The following is a 21,347-nucleotide window of genomic DNA, read 5'->3' on the forward strand; positions in this document are numbered from 1 at the left end:
GCTCTACAGTACAAGAGAGATCTTCCCTCTGGTTCCCATCGACCACTGAGATTGCACAGCTGTAATCCTGTAGTGATGTCGGCTTTTCATAACCAAGCATCATGATGTCATAATAGAAAAACGTGTTTTTTCTTCCCTACTTTGAAACACGGTTGAGAATTCTGACATCTTCTGATCAAAGTATCAACCATAAAAAGCAGGACTTAGGGAAAGCCTGCAGATCCAGCCGAGGAGACAGAGCTTTGAAGCAGGCCTGAAGTGGATCAGCCCATGACAAGGGACATTAGACATATATTTAAATGAGCTGTCTGATCTGTAATGAATGAAATTCCACTCTGATCAATGACAGAGCCAATGTTTCTCTGAGACCACTTTAAGCCTCGGATAAAAGAGCCGAAATTGAATGTTTTCTCCTTGGCTGTAGAACATTCTCCACAGAATCAAATCCATTCTCCAAAGTATTAAACACTGCGCCAGGATTGTAAATCTATTCTTAATTACCTTATCACAAATATTTAATGCGCAGCCTGATTCAAGAGGGCTGTTTATAAAATTCTTGTTTGTTTGCCTTCTAATTATAAATGTTTATGATCTTATGCAATTAACTGTGTGATGCTGATGGATGGGTTGCTGAGTCAACTGAGCACCTGTTTTCTTAGATAATTTTGGTTTCCAAATATTTATAAAAGTACAAAATAACTTGTTTTCGTCTGTATTTACTGTGCTCTAAATTACTTATCGATTTCCCAGTGTCAAGCTCAGGAAGCCGTAAAATTAAAAAGAAACCAAGTGGAGGGGTGGGCAGGGAGGCGGAAGTAACAGTGATTCATTTGCAAGAGCAAATGCCAAGAGTAAGCAAGAGTCCATCAGTTTATATCAAGCTGCAGGACGCCTAATGCTCCCATCGAAACAAATTTTGTCTGCCTAAGATAAATTAGGATTGGAATTCCTATGTTCAGCTCTGTGCATCCCCTTACAGAAACCTCGAGGATCATTCTTGTTTAGAGGTGAAACTTTCCAATTAAAGGCCAGACTTAAGTGGGAAATCCTTCAGGAAGAACTGTATTCAACTAGAAGTGTCCAGCTAGAAACAATTATTCCACAAGCCAAATCCTGTTTATGTGGGGAAGACAGCAGGTTGGTGTGAACTTCTCTCTTTGTGCACTTCCTTCTTTTCAATGCAGAAATGTCTATATGAGAATTTCAGATGGATTCTGGTAATGGCCTTGTCTTTTTCCACTGCTCCCAAGTTTATCTTGCCCTCTTCTACTTCTTCACAAAATCTGTTCTCAGTGGATCCTCTGTGAAAACCAACCTCTTTGGAAGGAAAGTGTCTGTGAGTTTCATGCAAAATGTGTTGGTCCAGATTGTTGCCAGGTCCATGAAATCCCTTGTTTGTGGCATTGGTGAAATGAAACTTCTATGGAACATGGGCACTGAAGATGTGCCGTTCTCATTCCCATTTTCTCATGTATAGACCTGGCTGGACCAGCATCAGAAGAAATTCCTTGAGCTGAAAATTGTTGAATGCTGGAAGAAGTATTCAGGGGAACTATAATATACACTTGTCTTATTCTTATTTCACTCTTATGTCTGTTTGTGGCCATTGATGGAAACAGGGCAGCTGGCTAGATGGAGCCTTGGCCATTCTTACATTTTTAGACATTTCTACTTGCACTGGTTTGTACCATGAAAAGATTTTCTAGATGGCTCTGGAGCTGGAGACAGCCCATATTATGTGATGGGGTCATTAACCTGACAGCAAATTTTACAAAAAAAATTTCTAATGCCTCTGCTTGCATTGCCACATTGATGTGGCTATGCTGTTGCCAGGACAAGACGTAGTATCTCTGAGCTAACATAGTAGGGCTAACCCAGTGCAGTGCTCCAAATTAAAACATGCTGAATCTGGAACAATAGGTACAGGAAACAATATTGATCTCTTTTCACTGTGTTCACTCTTTCCATATATTAGCCTTTTTTGCTCTTTCTCTGTGACTTTATTATTATTGAGTCCATGCAGATGATCAGATCATGGTCAGCCCTGTGGAGGTCTGTAGAGTCCAGGCAGGAGGGACTAGTGATTATCCTGGGTGCAGGGATGACTTCCCAGAGCTGAGAAGCTGCTTTGTGCTTCACAGCACAGGCAAACACAACAATACCTTGGCAATAGGTTATATCAAAACTGTACACATGGCTTATGCTGGTATCTTATGCTTCCTTTCATTTATTATATATGGGAGAGTAGCCAGCACCTAAATACTGCTCTTCTGCAAAACTATCACAGTAAGTGACCCAGCCCCAAAGAGCACAGAGCCTGCTTCCAGACTGGATTTAAAGCAACAGGTAAGCAACATCAATACAGGCTGGCTAGGCAAGGGTTGTGTCAGTGTAGTTGCATACCCAATCAGTGCGTGCTCACAGCATCTGGGAGAGCAAGCTGACAACTGCTAACTCTGGGGGAAGACTTACCTCTTCCATTTAACCCCCACCCTCACGCTCGTTTTCATTCCGGAGTAAGAATAACTGGACTGTTTCTTTTCCAGATGATCGAGGTGCAGCATGACCAAGGGTGAGTATCATGGCCCAGAGGTAAGGCTCCTGTCACTGTAGGATTCCTCTGAGCCTTGCAATACCTGCCCACACCATATCATGATCCACGTGGGCAGTCTCTGTGCAAGGAAATGTTCCTGGTGCGGAGGGTGGACACATATGGGCTGTGTGCTGCAGGTGGCCTTTTGTCTCTTGGGATTAGTTGGGACAGAGGTGTATTGCCATCAGTGAGCCTGTTGGTCATGAGAGAGGTCCTCAGCCCAATGGCTAGAAGGACTGTTGGAAGAACATGGGCAAAACCCAGACGTGACAAGGACAACTGCGTTTGTGCCTCTGGATGGGCAAGGGAGGATCAGCTGGCACACTGTCATCCTGTGAGATTAACCCGAGCAGTTGTGAGCCTCCAATTTAAGGCAACTTTGGAGCAGCAGTTTCCCAGAAATGACAGTCACCTTCTGCACATTGTCAGCCACTGCCACCAAGTGATCTTTTCACCAGGACTTTCAGCCTCTAATTAACCTTCCTCTTATTCCAACACTTGCCATGCATTTTCTTGAAAGAGACTGGTAAATTCTTGGGGCAGGAACTGTTTCTCCTGTTTGCCAGTAAAGAAATCACCAAAACAAGGCTTCTGCTGACAGTGAGTGGTACATCACCCCTGCACTGTCACTCACATTATCTACAGGAGGAAAAAATCACAGTCCATTCCAGCCAGTTACTCCGTCCTGCTTCTCATAAAGCCCTTGTCCTGCCACCTGAGCTGTCACTTCTTGTTTTCACCTTCAGCAGCACTTTCCCCTTCGGTTTCCTTTCCAAATGCAGTTTCACCTCAGCCAGACAGCTGCCATGCTTTAGCCTGTTTCTATTGCTTTCCTTGCTGGGTGTCAGGGGAAGATTCTGGCAGCTGTGATCAAAGCTTAATGTTTGCATCCACAGCAGCAACGGCTCAGGCCAAGGCAAACCAATCCTCCTGGGACATAACACTTTCATTGCCGGGCTTTCCCTCTATTGACATCATTGCATACACAAACCCTTCCTTCCCGTTCTGTAAATTCTTTCAGCTTTTGTGGCAATCTCCAACTCCACCACTTTTGTTTCCAAAGCTCCAGCAGCTCAGCCCTCACTTATCTCTTTGCCTTAATCTCATCCTATACGCTCCATCCTTAGCTGCCTTTTATCTTAACCTAAGAGCAGGAAAGTGGCTGTACTGGTTCAGACAAAGAGTCTGTCTGTCATAGCATCCTGCCTCCAGCAGTGGCCAAAAGTACAAGGAAGGGTGTGAAAAAAAAGCCAGAAGAGTGATGTTTCCCTGATGGGCTCTGCACACTATAGGGGACACAGCTAGCCACAGATGGTCTCTTTAGGCTCAGCTATGTTCTCCAACCATGGGTTTCTAGTGGAGTACAGTAAAGCGTACTGACTTTTGCTCTGCGCTCTGCATTTGCTTGAGTTAGGCTGCCCTGCCACTTCCCAAATTCTCATAGTCCCCATGAGATCACTCTACTCCAAAAAGCTCTTTAGAAATAACCGTGAATCTCTGCCTCACCTCAGCTTCACAAGTACCTCACAGTACGTGGGAGATGAGTCACTGAGTTCCCACTGGACCCTTCCAACTCATACTGCTTTTCAATGCAATCCCCTGCACTTTATTCCTCATCCATGATGCAAGATAGTCCTTGGTGATAAACTGGGAAAAGAGAGCCAGAGGGACCTTTTCCTGCAAATACAGGCTGGGAAAGGGACACCTAGTATGTGACATCCCTCAACATTGTGGCAGGGTCAGTTCCAGCTGAATATGACAAGTTCTTTATACAACCTAGCACCTTTAAATCCTCCAGTGGCCAAGACTCAAGGCTGCAGAGCTGTGCTCTGCAGGCAATGGGGAAGAGGGTGAATGAGGGAGTGGGAAGAGGTGGATTCATAATTGAAAGTTATGCTGTGGCACCAGTGGGACTCTCACTTGGGCTGATTTGGGAGAGGAGATGTGAACATCGGAGCTGATCAGGTAGGGAATCAGGTAATGCCCTCCCTCTCCTCACTCCTGTTCATCATCTGCAGAACCTCTTCATCCTGCCCCCCTTTTTCTGCAAGTGACCTCCCCAGGAGGGTACAGTCCCTAGTGCAGAGAGGTGCAGAATCAGCACTGTACACCCCACTTTGCTTTCGATACCCTAATGAAATAAACTGATATGTCACAGAATCACAGTCTTCAGCAGTGTGACTGCCTGGTCCAGCTTGTGTTTGGGATTCTGATTTCTCCTTCCTAAGGGTAGTGCTTTGCACTTCTTTTTATTCGATTCCATCTTGTTGATTTCTCCAATTTGCCAAGATCATTTCAAATGCTGATCTGATCCTCCAGAGTGTTTGCAGCCTTTCCAAGCTTGGTGTCATCTGTGAATTTTATAACAGCACTTCCTATTTCATTATCTAAGCCATTAATAAAAATATTGAAGAGAGCAGAGTCCAAAATAGTCCTACTTGAAACGTGTTTCCAGTTTGCAGTCCACCACTGACAACTACTGAGAAAGCAGTTTTTCTGTTGGCTGTACACCTGTGTTACAGTTATTTAGTCTAGACCACATTTCTCTGGTTTGTTTAGGAGAATCTTAAGCCAAAGCACCAAAAACATTGCCCAAGTCACGGAATATCAGACTGCTTCATCCTTAGCCACTAGGACAATTCCCCTCCCAAATTAGATACGGTTATACTCTCATGCTCATCAATTGCTTCGTTAAAAAAATTACTCTAATATCTTTCTGTGAATCAGTTAAGCTGATTTGCCCTTCATTTCCCTGATCCTCAGTTCCTACCTTCTTTAATGATAGATATTATATTTAAAGCTAGGTACTCTGCTTGCATTTCCCCAGCTGCCTGGCACCTCCTGCATCCTCCCCAAGTTCCTGATGATGAAATGCTCATGGGTCAGAGGCTGTTCCTGCAGCTTCCTCTGAAGTTCATTAGGACATGCTGACAAGGACAGAGCTAACTCATTTGAATATTTTTGAGTCTGTTCTTTTCTGATTCTGCCCTGGGCTCCTTTCTCCTCATTAAAATTATTTCGCTTAAGTTTTGAAGATTGAAACAAAGGCAACATTTAACTCTTTGGCCCTTCTTGTATCAAATATTATTTGAGCTCATAAACTTGCCTTGTTCTTCTTCTTACTTTACATATGTTATGGACCCATTTCTTGTTGCCTTTTGTATTTCTGGGTGGTCATCCTGGGGTTCAGCTCTGATGGCTCCCCACGCCTGTGTGATTTCTAGAGACTTTTCATTAGTTGCAGGCTCTTCTTTCTGCCTTTTGTGTGATTGCCTCTTCTGATTTTTGGGTCCTCAAAGAGCTCCTGATGCAGCCTCAGTGCTCTCTTCCCACGCTTCTGAGCTTTCCCCTGCACAGGCACAGTTTGCTGTTGTGCCTTTAGTATCATCCCTTTTGGCAGCCGCGAGCTGTTCGCAGTTCTTTTATCCTTCAGATTCCCTTCCCAGGAGACACTGCCTGCTCTGGTCCCCTGAGGCTGCTGCCGCTGCTTTTCTGGAGTCCATTATCCTCACATCATACTTTTCTTCATCTCAGGAATGCTTTCATCGCACAATCACTTTTCATACAAACTACTGCTACACACAGATTTTCAGGGATTCTTTGCTTTCAAATAGGAATTCTTTGAATTCAAATAGGAAGTATAGACTCCTTCATAACTGTTATCTCTGCTTTCCGAAATATTAATTTTGTCCCCAAAATGTTTCGAGAGCTTAGTGAACAGTCTATCCTGCACACAGAAGTCCAGGTAATGGGTAACTTGGGACCCCTGATGTCTTTTAGACTGGCAAGACACTGGACCAACGAGCAGGATGTCTCCAGTCCACAAGACATCTAGCAAAGGTCTCCTCTGAATAATGCTGGAACTGTACAAGGAAGGTGTGCAAGCTGAGAAATGTCCAGCATTGAATGACATACAGCATAAACTGAAAATGTATTCAGAATGATTAGAGCTCGAGTGAATGCTTAGCATATGGAAAAAATAATTAGCTGATTATAATCAGGCATTTTCTTATCAATCATTCTCCATGCACATTTTTTAATATCTAAAGAACTGATTAAATATGTACAAAGCTGGGCTGTGTTTTGGCTCGGCAGAACCGGGCCGGCTGGACCCTGTTGAGTGCTGTTGACCACTGGATGACAGGTGCTGTCATGGAGCCCATGGGTCTGGGGAAGACAAAACACTCCTTCTTCTGCTCAATGCCCTTTAAGTGCATTTGCTGTGATGGGGCTCCACTGGCAGGCAGCTTTCACACTGACGTGTACACCATGCTTGTCTTTCCTCAGGGCACAGGGGCTGCAACTCCAGCAAAACTGAAACTGAGCCCCTCAAAGGGTGAGACCTTCATGGCCTGGGCAGAGCCCCCACCAGTGTATGCAGAAAAGCTGCTCCCAGCTGTCTTGGGGAGGTATTTTATGGAGGTGTGGACTCTTCCATTTTGGGTCATTAACAGCACAAACAGGCTGCCCCCCAGGCCTTTAACTGCTGACTAACAGGCAAACCTTGTGCTTGTTACGGCTTGCCTCCTCTCATGCAAGCTGGGGTTCAAGGACGGCTCTGCCTCAAAGCTTCCTCAGCCCCAGGTGGGCCAGGACCCCCCACAGAGGCAGCAAGAGCCCTTCTCCTTCCCTGCCTCCTCTGCTCCATCTGGCAGAGCAACAGGAGCAGCAGGTCCCATCTGGGCAGGTGGTTACGCTACGCCCCAAGCTCTCTGCAGCCATTAACAACCGCCTCCAGACTCAGTGAGAGCCTTGCCAGGTGGGAGATGGATCCAGCACGCCGGCATCTCAGAGGGTCCCCACAGTTGCTGTTCCACCAGGTGAGCGATCATGGTAGACCTCACCTCTGTCACACAGGGGCTGAGCATGCGGAGCCAGGGAAAGGAGGCAGCTCTTTTATTACTGATGGGCGTTCTTGGTGTGACAGCCGGCAGCATCTCTCCTCCAAGCAGCACTGTGATTTTGCAGGATGCTGCTGAGCTATACAGCAGGAGACAATTTCCAGGTCATGACACTGCAGCACGTCATGGGTTCATGTAACACAAGTATGTGGCAGTGATTCCTGTGTGCATAGGGTGCTATGGGTTCCTCTCGGAGGCAGGAGCAGTCCATCCCACATACATGGCATTTATAGCTGGGGGAGGAGGAACGCTTTATCCAGTGGGATGAATTGAGAGGACAGGTAGGACTGCCTGTCATTGGCCTCGGGGAGCTGGGGGGAGCTGGGGGCAGTATGTTGTAGGAGCACTGGGGGAGCTTTTATGGCTGCCAGGTAGACACCAGCTTCTCTGCGAGGTCCAGGACAGCCATCCTCATTTCTGTCCTCTGCCCACCCTCACGTTCCTCTACAACACATGGGCTGGGCCCTGTAGGGCTGAGCTGGTAAAGCCCCAAATGAGGAAAGACTGGCAAAATTAAGGAGCTGATGGGAGGTGTCCAAGGGACAGGAAATTCCTTTTTCATTCAGCACTCCCACATGGTTTGTTTGCAATGGGAAAACAGCATCAGCTGTCTTCAAGATGCCATCTGTGACAGAGGAGTTGGGCTGACCCTGGCGAACAGCACACTGCAGCACCACTGCTCTGGAAATCCCACAGTATTTTCAGCTGTAAGCACAGAAGCTACCAACCACCACAACTTTTTCTTGCCCTGCCCAGACTAGCACTTTTACATCCTGCCTCAAAACTGGGACAAAAAACCCCCCCAAACCAAGAAATAACAGCAAAAATAGGTAAAATAAAACCCAGAGAAATCCTTGCTCAGGTGATAGATAAACCATAAAAAAAAGCACTCCTGTAAACTCAGCTGGCTGTGGACAGCTACAGCAAAATGGATGTTGTGCCCTTAAGGGCTCTTGTACTCCTGTGGTATTTAACTCACAGTGCATGATAAAGCAGAGGATTAAAGGGCAGTCTCTAGCTATGCAGGCAGCAATAAATGAGACTCTTCCTGGAAAAAGCAAATAAATAAATGAAGGCTGGAGCTCCACCAGCAGAACAGCCTTGCTTCTGAATCATACATCTCCAGCATCATTCCCCACTTGTGAGTCTACCCATAACTGTGCCAGTATAGGAAGGATAGGGCTTGGAGGCCTTACCCATAGACCTCCTTGCTCCCTTAAAGTTTCCCCTCCTTGCTTTGTAGCTAGGATTGTATAGACTCTCTCAGTGCCTTTTTTCCCCCAATTTAAAATGGAGATGGGAACAACACCCCACATCTTGAAAGGACTTTGTGCACGAGAGGTGAGAGTCACTTGTTCTGTGCAGGTGTGCATACTCTTAGGTGTTTAAAAGAAGGGAGCAGAAAATCATTTCAAAATGGATTGAACAGAGCACTGGTCAAATGCACACCCTAGTCTCTGGGTCTCTGTTTCCAGACATTCCCTGACAGAAGTCTATGGAGGTGGACACTCGTGTTGAGGAGAGAAAAAGCACGGCTTCCATTTCACTACACTTGCACCACGGCAGTCAGTCCTCCAGGTCTGGGTCCTGAACCTTTCTATCCTACAGCTAATGGTACTTCAACCAAAGTGCTGCCTGTGCGGTCATGCTGCATCCTCAGCCATTCCTGGGACATTTCTTTAAAGCAGCACTGTTTGTGTAGGGCTTGGAAATATGGCTTCACACTCGCTTGGAGTGAGACTTGAAAAAGTCATGCTGTCGCCCAGAATGGAAGAATACATACATATTTTCAGACAGGTGAGAATGTTTCATTTGGACTTGAAGTTTTTTTAATATTGTATTCTAGTTCTGACACTGAATTTAAAATACTCAGCATGAGCAGTCATCTCTAAATGCTAAATCAAAATGCTTTGTTCAATACTGATCAAAACATGACATTTGCTTATTGAAGGTAGAACTAGTGCCTCCCTCTCTGCTTTTATTAGCAAATGAAATTCTGTAAGAAAAAATGGGTATATTTTCACAGTTTTTCATTTTCTAAGGGATGTGGGTCCTGCCTGAGCCCAATCCCTCCAGACTGCTCCAGCCACCTAAGTGCTCTTTCACTAACAGGAATAGGGACCAGTTAGGAGAGACAGAAAGGTGAGTACAGATCACCCTTAAGAGAGCATCTCCCAAGGTAATGTGGGGCACATAAACTACTAATGGACCTGGAAGCACCTCTGAACTTACAGGTCGGTGTGTGTGTTGCAATTGCTTCTATACCCTTGTGGGAGTGAGATGCGGGCATCTTTCCCCTCCGCCATGCGGGAAGGCAGCCCAGGGACGTGAGGTAGAAGGTGCTCCTGGTGCTCTTTGGCCAGCCTTTTGTTGGGATAAACGTATCCCTAGGACACACTACGGTGCAGTCTGTTTGGCTGCTTCGTCCTCCACAGCTGCCATTGCAGACCCCAGGATTTCTGTGAGATTTCCAGGAGCCTTCCACCCTGGGTGCTGCAGCCTTTCCTCTCTGCTCCCCCACAGTGTCCCTGCAGGTCTCACCCTGCTTTCTCTCCCCTGCAAATGTCTTCACCTCTCATACAGGGGCACTATTCAAAACTAAGGAAAGTGGCAAGAGGACAAGGTCTATTATTTCTGATCCATCACTAGCTAGGATCCCTGGGAAAGCAAAACTTTTGCCTTCCTGCTCTGGGTATACAAGGTACTTCCACCAGAGCTGAAGACCTTTACGGACTGCAATACCCAGCTCAGTGAATGCTGATGCAGGCCTGAAAGCGGCAGATAAGAGTTCATGTATGCTTACGGGATCCATCAATACTGAGCTGACAAGAATGAAAGCAGTGAAAGGAACTGAGAGTGGCTAAGTCTGCAGCAAAGGTCTGGGTGAGACCTGAGTCTTGTAGGACACAGGGAGGCCTGTGATGTGGCCGTGGCTGAGCACAGTGAATTGTCCCACCTGGCATAGTAAATGCCCGGACCTTTGGCTCTTCAGGCTTCGCCACATTCAGCAGGTAGTGATGACTGCCCGCTCCACATTGGCCCTGTTTGAGTGTCATTGCTGTGGTTTTGTATGCTGGCTGGACCTCTTCCAAGAAGGTAAAGTGCTGGCTGGACTACTGGGCACAGGATCTTTGACATTATTTAATCCTATTGAACAACTTCTGCCAAACACTGCATGGTCGTATGGATATTGTGGATCCAGCTCTGCCATGGGGCAGAGGGACTCAGGCTGTGGCTGCCATCAGTGCATCTTGGCTCAGGAAGAAAAGCACTGCTTCACGGAGTAAATTCCAGGCAGAATAAGTTTAGCAAAGCCAAGACTTGTTCCCGTCCGTGAGGGAAACCTGCACTGCTTGACCTGAGGTCACCCATGAGCCTGTTTGCACTGTTCTTGCTTACAGACTTTTGTATCTGGGTCTGAAAGATGGCTTTGTTGGTAGGTAGCCATCCCTCCAGGAGAAGAACCGATCAGTCGCTACTTTAAGAAGCAATCCCAGAACTGGATTAATGTGGCTTCATGTTAATCTCCTCTTACCTCTGTCTCTGTCTCCCTACAGAGCTGAGCACACACAAAAGCAGCCTCATCCACTTTGCACAGGGGATGACTCCCCTGCGGTCTCATCTTTGAATATGGAGTTGACTTCTCTTGCTACTGCCACAATGGCATGCCATGGACCACAGCCTCTCACCTCCAGGAGTAACATGTCCGTGGGGATGGAGGCTGTAGTAGGAGGAGCAACGGGACAGAAGGCAGTTGGAAAAACACAGCCTGGCACAGAGCTGAGGACTTTTTCCAGCCTTTACTAGACAGTACAATTTATGCAGCTGGTGCAGGAGGTCCTACCAGCTGCCTACAAGGGAATCTCCTGCTGTGGTGTAGAAGCTGTGACAGACAGGTGAGTGCTTCTGCCTCTGCCCATGGATGGGATATTAACCCAGGAACACCAGGCACTTAATTCCACCACGGGCTTTAGTGACAGGGAAGCATCGTTCTGATTATAATGCATCACCCTCGAAATCACAAGATGCAGTTCGCAAGGTAAAAGGATTTCTTTTCCCCCTCAGAAAATGTTAATTATGTTGCCCTCGTTAAATGCTAAACACATTGATCCACTGGAGCAAAGAGCACCATATGGTTATTCATGACAAAATACATCTCCGGAGCCCTGTTGCAACAGTGGGAAACTGCACGGAGATGGATGTGGTGAAGGATTGTGGAGTTGAAAGGACATGTGTGAAAGGCCAGGTGCTGCTCTGACTGTGCTGGAAGCCAAGCTCCTTCCCTGCAAAAAGGGAGGGGGCTCAGAGCCAGGTCCAAACCCCGTGGCTCTTTGCTCAGCAGCGACATGCTTGTTCTGTGGAGAGCTGCTGGAGCTGCACTGGAGTTCAGCAGGCGCGCTGAGCCTCTGCAGAAATGCCCACTGGTGAAAGCAGCACAAATGCATGCATGCCGGCTGGCCCACTCTGCTCTCTTATTGAATAATCAATGCAGCATTAGACAAAAATAGGTCCCATCTTTCAGGAACAGAGGGGTGGCATGTCTCGGCTTTGCCGAGCGCCCGCTGTTCCTGGATAGCTGCCAAGAAGTCGGTCGGCAGAGCGGCTGTGCAGCGTCGCTTCTCCTGCTGCTGGACCAGGTACAGGGCCCTCAATGACTGCTCTCGCGGGACAGTCCCTGCCCAACTGGATTGAGAGCCCCACAACACACGCTGTGGGGAATGTGCCTGTCTCCACACCCCCCTTTACAGCTGATAAATCAATGATTTGCTCAGTGATTTTTCAAGCATGCACGTTGTGGCTGAATGTATGCAAACCAGGATTCACAGTGTAAAAAAGGTGAATTGGCTACTTGACTTTATCCCAACTGCCTGCTCTGATGATGGGGCCTGGATCTGGTCACTCCAGTTAGCTCCTGGTAGCTCCAGTTTGCAGGCAATCTGGGCTAGAAATGCATGAACAGCGTGGCAAGCAATGCATTAAGCTGAAGGGCCCAGAAGACTTCTGCATGCTCTCATGGGTCTCTTCCAGGTATGTTGAAGCCATGCACATTTGCTGTCTGGGTTGGTCTCAGGCTTCTCCTCTGAAGACATCTGCTGAACTTCTCTGCCTTGTGCTTTGCCTTTAGGGTGTCATCAAGCCAAGGCATAGGCTTGATACTTCCCCAGAACTGATTTCCTACTGCTGTAGCAATTCTTCCTACTTTGTACCTTGGGGGACTATGCAGACCTGAACAAAACCATCTGCTTTCCTTTTAAGAATCAGATCAATACAGATGAAAACCGTGAAGACACTTAATTTCTCAGTTTCTCTTTATTTGATTGGGACTTTGACTCCTAAATCCTTTGAATGCTGTGGGCCTGAGTGACCTGGCCAGAAAACACCCTGAAGCTACCTCAGCCTGGCATTTCTTCTAGGAAGCAAAGCTCATTTAAAACAAAACCACATTAGTCTTGGCAGGAAGTTTGAATTGTGACTGTCTCAAGGAAACTCCATTAATTACTGTTCCCATTGCACTATGAAAGATCAAATGCTGTGGATCAGTTTTAATTGGCTATTGATTTCTTATGTTATTACCTATGGTTGTGCTGAGATGCCGTCAGACATACTGGATGCTTTTGATTATTCTTGCTGGCAGCTGGGATTAAAAACAGCGGGCACACACTTCCTGATCTGTAATGGATTGCCACGGTGTGCCAACAAAAATCGTTGGCAGGATGAATGGTCCTGCTTTGCCTGTCTCTTGTGCTATTGAGCTGCAGTGCAGTTACTGTTGTGAAGGCAAATATCCTCAGGGACTGGCTGCCAAGGAAAGCGAGGGAAAAGCTTCAAAGAGCATGAGGATTTAGTGCTTGCGAAAGTGCGCGGCTGTCAGCACCAAGGCAGGGTGAGTCAGAGAGCAAGGACTGGGTGGGCACGGGCAAAGAAACAGTCCCCACCAGAGAGCGATCCAAGGAGATGCAGATCAGATTGCTTTTGCATCACTGAGAATAAACCCCCCAGCATGCCAGCCACAGCCATACCCCTGTGTGAGCACAAGCAGGACAGCACACACAAACCATAATAGTGACAGCCCTGCACACACAGCCTGCTAATGGCCTTCCTGAGACGCGCTTCCCCCTTGGAGCCGATCTGGTGATGCTTCAGCCTAGAATGTGACATGCTCTCATTAACTGGCAGAGTTGCTCCTTGTTTAACAGGAGATGGTTTCCTGTCCTCCTGACCCCAAATGACACCTTAATCTACAAACGCTGACTTTCCCTAATTGCACCTTGACAGAGAGAGAGGCAAACCCCTCCTTCCCCCTCCAAGGACTGTCACTTAATTAACAGGCAGGTATCTCTCAGGATTTACAGCCCAGCTCTAAGCTGCTACTCTCCCTACTCAGTAACTCAGGCCTATGAAAGCTCACTCCATTTATCTCTGCATTTCGATAACTGCATTTCTGCTAATCCCTCTCTATGCTAGCTTTGTGGATTTGCCTCTCAGGGACCCATGGAGAGAGCAGTTAATCAAATGAACAGTCCCCATCTCACTTTTCAGTCACTTCCTGGTTGCTGATCTCAAATGTCTGTGTTGTAGATGGCTTCATCGCAGAGTAATACCTATGCTGGCACCATTACCAGTTTCTAGTTTAATCCAACTCTCGTATCTGTCCTACAGACATGACCAGAGATAGCACACGTAAAAGAGAGAGAGATCAGAAGCAAAGACGTTGGGGCTGGCTGGATATCAAGAAGCATTTAGTCTGTTCCTCCTTCACAATCTGGGATCATCTCTCCACAACCTGTTCTTGACATATGTTTTCTAACAGGTTCTTAAAAAAACCCCAGTATTGGAGACTCCCACAAATCCCAAGCAATCCTTTCCAGTGCTTCCTGCCCTCCTGCTAGATGTCTGAGAGCAAGGGGGACAACAATGTTGAAAGACCATCTTGCACATCTTGCCCAGATGGACGTAGCTTCTGGTACTTGGGGCCATACCATCTGTCCTGCTGGTCGCAAGGAGCAGATTCATTTTACTTTGGTTGTGGATTTGTTTCCATGGTGGGTGAAGGCGTAGCAAATGGTGTCTGTCCCTTACAACTGTTTTTGTGGAGCATGCTAGAATCTAGCAAAGTCCAAAGAAAACTAGTGTATTACTGAATGTGAGTTGCTGAGGGTCAAACCCAAGACTCCTGGATTTTGATACATGGATCAATAGTCTCCAAATTAACAGCCACATTTTGAGAGCTCAGTTTGGAGGTGATCTGACTGTTTCAGATTAAGTACAGCTCAAGTGAAGATAACAACAAAATGATTTGTGCTTAGGGAGCTATACATGCAAGTGAGCACTCATGCCCTCACCTTTGACTCCACATTGGAAACACCAGTGCTGCCATGGGATTGCCTATGCAAATTGCCACAGATACCTCTGTCTTGGCAAATTGCTACCTAAATCCCTAATGACTTGGTAGTGAGGAGATCACACAAAACAGCTAGGCAGTTGCTGACTAGGTGCATATGCCCTGCCTGACGATAGTCAGGATCTCTGCAGACTTGGTATCTTTTCCAGCTTTGAGACTCTGCGGTGCCAGAGGAAGTGTCCTGCTGAGAACCTCCAGTGACAGGGTGTGTAATCTGGCCTCCTGGACAAATGTCACTGGCTACTCAATGGACGTGAGACAACCAAAGTGGGAACTGGCAGGAACTACAGTGCAGCTCTGCTTCAGCGCATCTGCTCTTTAGTAAATACCTTGTCTTTCAAATCTCTGCTACTCTGCCAGTGAAAGCAAAACTTGGGGTCAAACTGGGGGAAGGAACAATTGGAATTCATACAATTAGTGTAGGACGTACAGTATAGCATTCTGCTAGCTAAAGCTGCCCAGCCTGTTACCAAACAATGCACAGACCATGTGTGTGTTACATTAGCTGAAAAAAACAAATGGGGTAGACCTGAGTGCACTTAATGTCCTGCTCTTTCCCCATCACTGAGCATTTCTTAGTTCCTAAGTCTTTCCTACCCACCCACAGGCTGGAAAGCAAAAGGCAAAAAGGGCTGGACTGCGGAGGAGGAGACACCGAAATGCACAGACAGCACCCTGGTATTTCAAGAACCGTTGTCACTGCAATTATCCATGAGAGGTTTTATCCAGAACTTGCAGAAGTGGAACTAAAGCCCAGGGAGGAATAACAAGAGGCCTCAGGCCATACTGGCAGTTAGGAGCAGAACTCTGAATCTCTGGAGCCGGCTTTGCCCGGCTAAGATCAAAGGCCCTGTGCGAGGCTGCAAGGTTTGGGAGATGGATAAAGAGAGGGAGAATAGCGGTTCCACAGTGAGGAACTCACTGCGAGTCTTCTAGGGAGCTGGCATTGCTGCATCCATCACAGTCAAGCAAAGCCACAATGAATGAGGAATTAAACCCAGTTGGGGAGTTCCCTTTGATCAGCCCCTTCTGCTGGCCTGACCCAGCCCGGTCTCTCCACCGTACAGACCAGCCTTTTGGCTAGCGCTGGTGCAGCCCCCTGAAATCAGCAGGGCTGGAGAGAAGTCCCTCAGAGGAGAGACCTACTGCATTGACAGCCAGGGAGTCACAGCCCCCTGTGAAGACCTCATTTGTCACTTGGTTCGACCTGGGCAGAGAAAGAAGAGGAGGAGGAGGAGGTGGGGAGGAGAGTGAACACCAGATCCCAGCTAGCACTGCTCAGAGCTCCCTTCCCCTCCACTGCAGACCCAGAGTGGCAGCAGCTGGGATTGCAAAGGGTATTGATGCACAATACAAGCAAGTTTTACGCTGGAGCGTGGCAGGGGCAGAGGGCTGGCTGCACGCACATATAAGCTTTTCTAGGGAAATGTATACAAAAGCTCACATGGTCCAGAACATCATCTCTCCTGGTCAAGCATGGGTGGGCTGCCTGGCAGCACAGGCAGACAGGCTGCACACAGCACAAGTGGAGCTAGTTTCTGAGGTGCTGGGCAAGAGAAGCCACATACAGACATGTTAACTCGCTGCATCTATAATGCTTCCCACTTGCTTTTGAGTTTTGGGAAAACCAGCATGCCTGGCCCACCAGGACTGCCAACTGCACAGGGAGGACCGTGAGACAGGGGCTGCCCCAAGCCACAACTCTGAAATGTTCCTGGGAATGGGATGGCTGCTTGTTCTTTGGCTGGAAAAAAATCAAAGCTCCCAGCTTGGGGCATTAAGCTTAATGGTGGCATCAGTGAAGATGCAAAGGGGCTTTTTTTCTCCTCAGAGAAGCTGGAAAAGAGAAATAGAGGCCAGACCCTTAAAAAAATTAATAAGAAAGAAACAAAGAACCTCAAATCTGAATCTGTCTACCCAGCTCCCCTTCAGTTCACGGCTGGCGTGGTTTGTTCTCTGCCATGTGGGAGGATTTAGGTCCTATTGACAGATGAGCTAATCAGTTCCCCTCAGCTCTTGAAGCTTTAGCAAAGCCAGTTAATCATGTTACTGATGTCCGCCCAGGCCAGGGCTCTCCACTTCTGTCCTCTGCCAACAAGGCAACACAAACACACATCACACACACATAGGGATAATTTTTTTTCCACTCTCAGTTCCACCAGCAAGAGGATGTCACCAGTGGCTCTTGTGCCAACATGTGGGTGCTGCCCATTTCTCTTTCACCCCCTTTGCCACCCTTTGTTCCTGGAGAGATGTGGTAGCTCCACCAGCATCTCATGAAGGAGCAGGATGATCTCTACAGGCCAAGCTCACCTCATTGTCAGCACAGTGGTGGCAACAGTGGGAGGAACTGGCCTGGGTTTCAGCAGGCCCAACTCCTGTGCTGGAAGGATGCTGAAGCCAAGAGCCATTTGAACCTGGATACCAGGGTGTGCGGTCCAGACCTCTGTCCCTGCCGCTGGGTTTGTTTTACTTCTGTACCCCAATTTCACCAACTGCTGCTCTGTGATATAGTCTGTCCCGCTCCTCCTGAGGGCTGAACTGGAGGCCATGCTCCTTCCCTCTGGAGCGGCTTTACCCATACAAAACTCGTATCCACCAAGTCAAGAGGTCTGCCTTGTCCCACCGAGTTTCTGGGAGGCTCCTTCTGCCTTTATACCAATGATGGAAGGACCCAGACACGAAGAGCTCTCTGGGACCCTCTTTGCTTCCTGGAAGGGTCACTTGAACTGACGTTATCTGGTGGCCTGTGCTTGGGTGGACACTGCTCAGGAGCACGTTTGGAGGTGGCTGGTGTTCACTGGACTGTTTCGGTAACCACCGCTCTTTCAACGGCCTGGCTGGTGAGTGCCTCTGCCTGCAGGTATCGTCAGCTACGTCCCCCCATCCTGCAGACCTGCACTGGGGCTACAGCTCAAGCTCTCAGGGAGACCCTGCTGGGGCCAGGCTGCCAGCATCTGCTTTGCTGTCTGGGCTTGCTCAGTGTGGGGCAGCTTTGTCCTCAGAGCAACCTGACAAGGACCCCAGGCTGGGCCATGGCCTGGGCTGGTTGGCACTTGCAGCTCCAGGGTGGGCCGAAGAAGGGGCAGCCACCCCTGCCCGGCAGAGAGACTGGGCTGGAGAGGCAAGGAGCTGCGCGTGGAGAGACCCTGCCGTACCCAACCATGGGGCAGTCCCTAAATTAGCTGTTCCAGAAAGGAAGTTGTTTCTCAAAAGCCTTACCATCCCCAGCCTCCCTGAGACCTTCCCACCCTCTTCTTGCTCTGAAGAGAGATGTGTTCCTCTCTGGGGTTGCTGCAGGTCCCTCTGCCAGCCCAGCCAAGGAGACACCCTGGGGCTGCCCAGACGAGCAGAGAGGACTGTAAAAAAGGTGCCGCGAAAGCAAAGAGGTGGAAAAGCCAGGGAGGCTCAATCCGAGCTGAACTGCACTGGCTGGCTCTCCACGCTGTCTCCCGCTCCTCTCCGCGTGTGAGTGGGCAGGCGACCTTGGCCGTGCCGTGAGATACGATCACCCACCTATACAGACAATGTCCATGAAGCCGTACATTCCATAGCAGATCTGGAAGAGCAGGTCCTGGCGCTGCCATTTGGCCGAAGGACTGAAGGTCGACCAGATGAGCCACGAGATACTGGCGATGAGGAAGAGTGAACCCAGGATGGCCGCTGCTATCTGAACCTTCTCAATGACTGTCAGAGAGATGGCCTGCCACTGCAAGGGGAGGCAACGGGGAGAGGAGAGGGGACAAGGGGGAGGGAGGAAAGAAAAAGAGAAGAGATTAGTTACTTGGGGCACTTTGCTGTTTTACATCATTGTGGTGGTTTTGGAGATCTCAAAGAGCACCTATGAGCATAGGTACTTTTACCTGGTCCACATCTGGGGTGGAGCATGGCAGCTGTTCAATAGTGCATGGTCCCATATTTCCTGACAGCATTGCTGAAGAGGCAATGGGGAGGAATCCTGCATCTCACCAGGAAAGCACAGAGACCTGAGGGATGCAGGATGGACTGGGGGAAAGACACCAAAAATAACACCCCCATGACAGTAGGTCTGTGATGGCCATCACAAACCAGGACATTCAGTTGCTACCTCAAATAGATGCCAGGCAGCATCCTCAGCCAGGGCGTCCTATTACCATGAGAAGAAGTGTCTCAGAAAGCCAAGCTTTCCTTCGGAGGCCTTCCATGAGGAAGCTGGCTCTGTGCCACTTTGTGAGATCTGACAGGATCACAGCACTAGGTAGGATCTCACAGCAGCAATGCACATCCCACAAAACTTGTTACAAACAACACAAGTTGCTGTGGTCAGGACACCCTGCCTTTAGGTGATGACATGTTCAGGCTGTCTTCCAAGGTAAACGTCAATGCTTCTTCCTCAGAAGAAGAAAAAAATAGAAATAACTCCCCCAAATCCATTCACTATGTCAAATAGCTTTGTATAAGCTATGGTAAAAATATCCTAAGCCCAGACTCCTCTCTGTCATCCAGCATAAAACCTCCCCACTCAGATTTACGCTGCTGAGAGAACTGCTCTGTAAAAACCAAGAGCAGAAATTGCTTTCTTTAACAAGACTTGGGGACATGGTCCATAGTCCTTCCTGCAAATCAGAAATCAAATGCATAAACAGGCTGGGAAGAGACAGTCTTTCCTGGCATTGAAGTATATAGGCCACCTTTAGCTGTGAGATACATGCCCTTGAATTCTCAGTGGGACTGGCAGAAGGATAAATAAAGGCAGACTTCAACCTCCTGCAGGGATAGAGGATTCAGAGGAACTGAAAATGTTTAGCCTGGATTCAGCCCAAATTCAGTGTCCCTGTGAAGTGGCATCTCTGGCGGGCCCTTAGCACCCTGCATGTTTGTCAAACATATCCTGGGACAGCAGGGTCACCTGTCAAGCCTTGTCTCATCCTTTTGCAGGGCAAGAAGGGAGTTTAGCTGCTGGGTCCCTCTTTAATGCCCAGGCCAGCCAGGAGTTACCAGCGTTTTTGGGGAGGTAGGGAAGAGTCTGAACCCTGACTGAAGGGCAAGAAGGATGACAGGTGACTTGTGCTCGTACAGGCATGCATGGCATTGCTACCAGTCCAATGACCAAACCCCTGAACCGAATGCACTCCCCTGCAAAGGGCTGCCTTTGGAGAGGAACAGATGAGAGCTTCAGCCCGAGGCTGAGGTCTGCAGGTTGCAACTGGAAGAAGATTGCCTGGCTTGGCTCAGAGGTGAGCTGAAGTGTCTGCCTCTGCCAGCCTTGCTCCTTGGCTTACATCCTGCAAGGGCAGACAGCCCTCAAATCGCATGTCAGGGATGTGCAGCATCAGTGATGTGGGTGGTACCAGCTTATTTCATAGTTGGCCACAGAGTAGATGGCCATAAAGCTGCTGAGCAGAGAGAGAGCTTGTTCCCTGCTGAAGCAGGACTGGGCTCAGCTAACCCCTATCCCCTTTCCGGGCTCAGCTAACCCCAATCCCCTTTCTGCCATCCGCTCCAGCAGCTGGTCCAGCCAAAAGCAAACACGGAGCACTGGGGACACTCAGTGATGTCTTCAACAGCCCATTCCCACTCTGCCATAGCCCGACCTACTCCACACCTCCACCACATCCAGCCTCACGAGTGGCCCCTTTGTGCCATGAAGAAGCTGAGGTAGTGAACCGCCCTCCTCTTATGGCTGAAGCTTGGTGCCAGTCGCAACGGGTCAAGGCTAGACACAGGGGTGCTGGAGTCCACAGGAGATGCACAACTGTGCAACTCATCTCCTAAGACAGAGCAAAGGCCACCCAGCACCCATTGCCCCCAAATTTGGGTTCTGAGAGTGGGATCAGCAGCTATGCTCTTCTCCCGTCAGCTCTTCAGCTTTGTTCTCAACAGCACCATAAGCAGATGCAGGACAAATCTGCAACCGGTGCCATCAGCTCAGAGCTCCAGGACTAGAGGCAAGTGGTGGGGAGGGGGTTTGGGTATGTGTGTGGGGTTGCGCTTTCACCCCTGCAGCTTTCACCAGACCTCATCTCTCCTTCCACTAACTCTGGCAAACACCAAGGAGACGGGAGTGCAGGGAGCCCGGTGCACAGCCTGGTGCTGCGTGTGAAGGTTTTACTGCAGGTCCCTCACGCTGACCCTTGTGCGCCTGTGCCAGCCAAATCATTCTGCATCATTTCTCTCTCTCTCGGAGGTAATGGACTGGCTCCTCACCATCTGTCTGGCACACTGCAAGGCCTGTGGTGGCAACAGGTCTTTCCAAGGTAGCAATTAAAGACAGAAAAAGAAGGAGCTGTTTTCTACACCTAGCAGCCACGTACAACTAGCACCACTGCCTTCCAGAGACAGGGAGTCTTAGGTGTAGTACTAAATATACTGTCAAAGGGGATAGGGCTCAGAGCACAAAGAAGTTACACCTGAGAGCAAACTTCAACCCTGCTCCCTTTGGTTGGGAACAGAGAGGCTGAAACACGAGCAG

General features: G+C 48.5%; 1 protein-coding gene across 2 annotated transcripts in view; it reads right to left on the reverse strand.

The window, feature by feature from the left end:
- The window catches only part of MARCHF4 (membrane associated ring-CH-type finger 4), a 113,033-nt gene that overhangs the window by 10,585 nt on the left and 81,101 nt on the right, over positions 1-21,347 (reverse strand). For both annotated transcript variants that reach the window (XM_069781093.1, XM_069781094.1), the window contains one exon: positions 18,413-18,605. In XM_069781093.1, the coding sequence (XP_069637194.1) occupies positions 18,413-18,605 (193 nt within the window). The remainder of the gene's footprint in view (positions 1-18,412; positions 18,606-21,347) is intronic.

This window comes from Haliaeetus albicilla, chromosome 4 (genome assembly GCF_947461875.1).
Source record: "Haliaeetus albicilla chromosome 4, bHalAlb1.1, whole genome shotgun sequence".
NCBI classification, from domain to species: Eukaryota; Metazoa; Chordata; class Aves; order Accipitriformes; family Accipitridae; genus Haliaeetus; species Haliaeetus albicilla.